At 43.5% G+C, this 5,056-nt stretch overlaps 1 protein-coding gene across 1 annotated transcript; it reads left to right on the top strand.

The window, feature by feature from the left end:
* Positions 1-2,780: 2,780 nt before the first annotated feature.
* LOC125047910 (extensin-like) lies at positions 2,781-3,167 on the top strand. Its single transcript, XM_047646456.1, has one exon. It carries the CDS (start codon positions 2,781-2,783, stop codon positions 3,165-3,167), a length of 387 nt encoding a protein of 128 aa, XP_047502412.1.
* Positions 3,168-5,056: the final 1,889 nt, after the last annotated feature.

Genomic DNA, 5,056 nt, shown 5'->3' with positions numbered 1-5,056 from the left:
CTGTTTCCCTTTTTTGTTTCTGTCTCTGTCTCTGTCTCTTTCTCTCTCTCTCTCTCTCTCTCTCTTCCTCTCCATCCCCCTCTATTTCATTCACTTCCTCCCCTCCTTCCACACATCTTCCATTCCTCCTCCTCCCCCTCGCCTTCTCCCTCCCCTCCTTCCACCCTTCCACCCTCCCTCCCTCCCTCCAACCCTCCTTTCCCCTCCCTCCATCCAACCTCCTTCCCCTACCCTCCCTTCCTCCCTCCCCTCCTCCTTCCACCCTCCCTCCCTCCCCTTCACTCTCTCTCTCCGTCTCTCACCTCCAACACTAAAGATCAGCGGGCTTGCACACACGCACAAAAATAGCCCCATTGTTTAAAACTGTCGTAATTCAACTCAAATTGGCCACTTCTGAGAAACAGTCAACGAAATTTCAGTAAATTGTCACCAGTGCGTGAGTTCCATTGTTGTTTACGATTAGCTTTGATTGTTAACGCACGCAAGCAGGGCAGCTGGTCGAATTTTCACTTCCAGTCTGGGTGTCCGTCGTGTTATTCTATTTTGGTGGTGGGGGGCGTGGGGGGGGGGGTGGCTCGTTTGGTTAATGTGGTGGAGACTATTATTGTTATTGTTGTTATTTGGTGGTGGGGGGGGGGGGGCTCGTTTAGATAATGTCGTGGAGATTATTATTGTTATTGTTGTTATTATCTAATGTTGTTGTCATTATCATGATTACTATTATTGTTGTTGTTGTTACTATTGTTATTATTATTGATTTTATTATCATTATCATTGCTATTATTATTGTTATTATCACTGCAAATACTATTATTATTACTATAATTGTTAGGTTAGGTTATCATTGTTATTATCATTATTATTGTTGTTATTATCACTCATTATTGTTATTGTTATTATCATTGTTGTTACTTTTATTGTTGTTACCATTGTTGTAATATGGATAGAGACTATTGTTGTTGTTATTGTTATCATTATCGTTATTATCATCATTATTATTAACATTATCATTATCGTTATATCGATATCTACTATTAGTGTTACTATTATTATTGTCATTATTGTTATTATCATTATTGTTATTACTGTCAACATTAGTATCACTATTATTATTATTATCATTACCATTATTATTGCTATTATTATCATTATTATTGCTATTATTATCATTATTGTTATCAGTATTATGATTATCGCTATTACTATTACTACTACTATTACTATTAACATTATCATTACTATTTTTATCACTACCTTTATCATCATCATTATTATCATTGTTATTGTTATTCTTATTCTTATTACTATTAGTCTTATTCGTATTATTATTATAATCATTATTATTATCATCGTTGTTGTTGGTGGTGGTGTTAATATTCATAAAATAATTTTTACTAGTTTATCATTACTATTATTATCGTAATCAACATTATTTTTATAGATTTTGCTTTCATAGTCGTTATCATCATCATCGTTGTTATCATTATCGTTGTTAACATTATTATTGTTTTTTTTATCATCCTTATCATAATTTTTATTTTTATTGGCAGCACCGTTATTGTCATATGTATTAACTCAGACCCAAATTCACTTCCCCCCCCCCCCTTCATGTCAGCCTCTGTCATAAGAGACACAACCCCATCTTCCTGTCCCTCCCCCCCTCCATTCTCAAACTTCCCCCCCTTTAGGATCCATTCCCCCCACTCCTCCTCCCCCACCCACTGCCCCTTCCCCCAACCCATTCCCCCTCCCCCCACCCACTCCCCTTCCCCCTACCCACTCCCCTCCCCCACCCACTCCCCCTCCCCCCACCCACTCCCCTTCCCCCACCCACTCCCCCTCCCCCCACCCACTCCCCCTCCCCCACCCACTCCCCTTCCCCCCACCCACTCCCCTCCCCCACCCACTCCCCCTACCCCCACCCACTCCCCTTCCCCCACCCACTCCCCCTCCCCCCACCCACTCCCCTTCCCCCACCCACTCCTCCTCCCCCCACCCACTCCCCCTCCCCCCACCCACTCCCCCTACCCCCACCCACTGCCCCTCCCCCCCAACCCACTCCACCCTCTCTTATTAACCCCACTCTTAGTTTCATCAAAGGATAGACTCAATTCTGTTTCTCACAACCCCGCTCCTTAATTTTCTCTGAGTGCCTTCAACTCTCTCTCAACCCCAAGTGTGTATTTTCCTCTCCTTCAACCTCCATTAATCTCCTTGTTCGGTCCCTAACCCCCTCCCCCCTCTCCCTACCCCACCATCTTCATCGAAAACCTCTTTAAACCTCTAGAGAGATCTTTTTTTCTTCTTCTTCTTTTTTAGCCAATGCAGTTTCATGTTTCAAAATCGTTCAAACTCATTTTTCATCCAAATTCTCTACCCTACGTCCCCCCCCCCCCATGTAATGTAACTCCATTTCTGATCCTATTTTCTCATCAACCTCCTCTCCCCCCCCCCCTCCCCCCTCCCACCTCCTGCATAACCTCACCTTCTCTACACGCAAACGCACCCCTTGTCTCCCCTTCCTCAACCTCCCAACTCCCCTCACTCCCCGCCTCCCTCCAAGCCCCAGCAACCCCTCCCCCCCCACCCCAGGGCAAACTTCCCCCTTCTTTTCCCCTTACGGCACCCCTCCCCCCCACCCGCAAACTCTCCCATCTCCCCAGGCACCAACACCCCCCCTACAGTAACCCAACCCTCTCTCTCCCCAGTGCAACCTCCCTCATCATGGCAACCTCCCGCACCCCCACGGCAACTTGACACCCCATGGCAACCCATCCCTCATGGCAACCCTCCGCACCCCTCATGCCAACCTCCCGCACCCCCCCCACGGCAACTCCACACCCCATGGCAACCCATCCCTCATGGCAACCCTCCGCACCCCTTATGTCAACCTCCCGCACCCCCCCACGGCAACTCCACACCACATGGCAACCCATCCCTCATGGCAACCCTCCGCACCCCTCATGTCAACCTCCCGCACCCCCCCCCCCCCACGGCAACTCCACACCCCATGGCAACCCATCCCTAATGGCAACCCTCCGCACCCCTTATGTCAACCTCCCGCACCCCACCACGGCAACTCCACACCCCTGGCAACCCACCCCCCATGGCAACCCCACCCCCACCCACTCAAACGCAGGGCCTCCCCAGCTGCCTCTCATTCATGAATTTTGACGAAGACCTTTTTTTTTAGCAAGATTAACGACCGACGTTCCTCCGCGGCGTTTAGGTCGTTGCTAACAGCGTTCTTCAGCCTTCCTTTCGACCTTATCGCCAGGAGGAGAGGTCGAGAGGGAAAGACACCGTGCTTTTGTCGCCAAGGAATTTTACTGTTTTGCGTTGTTGGTTTTGGTATTCAAGCTGTTGCCATTGTTGTTGTTAATGCTATTGTTATCTTCATTGTTTTATCTATTTATTCACTTACCGATTTATCTGTGCATTCGTATATTTATTATCGTTTATTTCTGTTGTTGCTATTATCAACATCATTATTATTATTATTATCACACACACATATACACATACACACACACACACACACACACACACACACACACACACACACACACACACACACACACACACACACACACACACACACACACACAAACAAACACACACACACAAACAAACACACACACACAAACAAACACACACACACACAGCAGACAGAATATCTGTCCATAGTCAGACACCACACATGTGGACACACCATTACCACCTTTATAACCCTGTACATAAAGGCTTTTAAATAGAGGACTACAGAAAGTGCAATACAGTTTGGCCTTCGTTAAAAGCTGACACCCCATCATAAAGCCTAAAGTTCGGTTCCCTTTGCAAAGAATTTCAACCAATTGACACCATCAACTCTCTCTTATCCGGCCCCCGTTGTCTGTCCGTTTAACCGACCTTATTTTGTTAATATGGCCTTTTGTATGTGGGTCTTTTAATGTGTCCGTTCTGTATATATGTTGGTTTAGTATGTCGGTTTTATGTTGTTGTTTTTATCATTAACGTATATGCTGTCTTTTTTTGTGGTTTTGGTATGTGGGTTTTATGCATGCGATTTTTTTTTTTTTTTTCATATATTTATATGTTATCTTTATGCGGTTTTGTTGCGTGGTCTTTATATAAAGTGGCCTTTCGAGCAATCTTCATAAGTTGTCTTTACATAAATAGGTTTCTATGAATGTCTTTATACATGGTCTTTTAGGGTTATAAGTTGCTCTCACTATGTGGTCATCATATGTGTCGTGCTCAGTATTACCAAACAAAGTGCAGTTGTCTTCATTATGAGTCATTTTCGTGGTCATTGAAGGCCGTGAAAGTACATATTGTCCTGACCACGTGACCGTTACAAGGGATATGCTTATTCAGAGCTTGTTTGTGCCTGGCGTGGGTCGCATGGGAACGTGTTAAGTTACTTTTTTAAATTCATTTTGGCATTTGTTACGTTGTTTAAAGCGGATTCGAGGTTTATTTTGAAAGACAAGTGCAGTAAAATACGAACGGAGAGGTGGCACACAAATTCTTTTTTTTATATACCTGTGTTCTATATCTCAATATAAATAGAGTACATTCATAAATGCACGTAGGTATATGCATACATACATACATGCATACAAACACAAATGCAGAGATACAGAAATACATATACGCGTTTATGCAAGCATATATGCAAAAACTTAAAAGTGTATATTGCAAATACGTTTTATACGCATATCCATCCACATGCAAACATATATTCTTTACGTCGTTCGTTGAATATTTTTTTTTACGTAAAAAAATATCGAAATTTCTACTGTTGAAACAATTGAACTAAAGAAAAGAAAAGAAAGGAAGGAAAAAAAAAAAAATCAATAACATATATTTTATATAAGTCTTTGTTATTTGTTGCAATATCTTTGCATAGCTCTGGCCTTTCCTACTATACCTGGTCGAATTCCAATCCCTTCTCCCTCTCTTCGATCTCTGCGTTTCTATACATTCCTGCGTTTATCTGTTCCTTGCCTCTGTCGATTCGTTTATTCCACTTTTCTCGTTTCTTCTATCTCTC

Source organism: Penaeus chinensis, chromosome 42 (genome assembly GCF_019202785.1).
Source record: "Penaeus chinensis breed Huanghai No. 1 chromosome 42, ASM1920278v2, whole genome shotgun sequence".
NCBI lineage: Eukaryota > Metazoa > Arthropoda > Malacostraca > Decapoda > Penaeidae > Penaeus > Penaeus chinensis.
The sequence above is the reverse complement of the archived record's forward strand: the minus strand, read 5'-3'. Positions and strand labels throughout refer to the sequence as shown.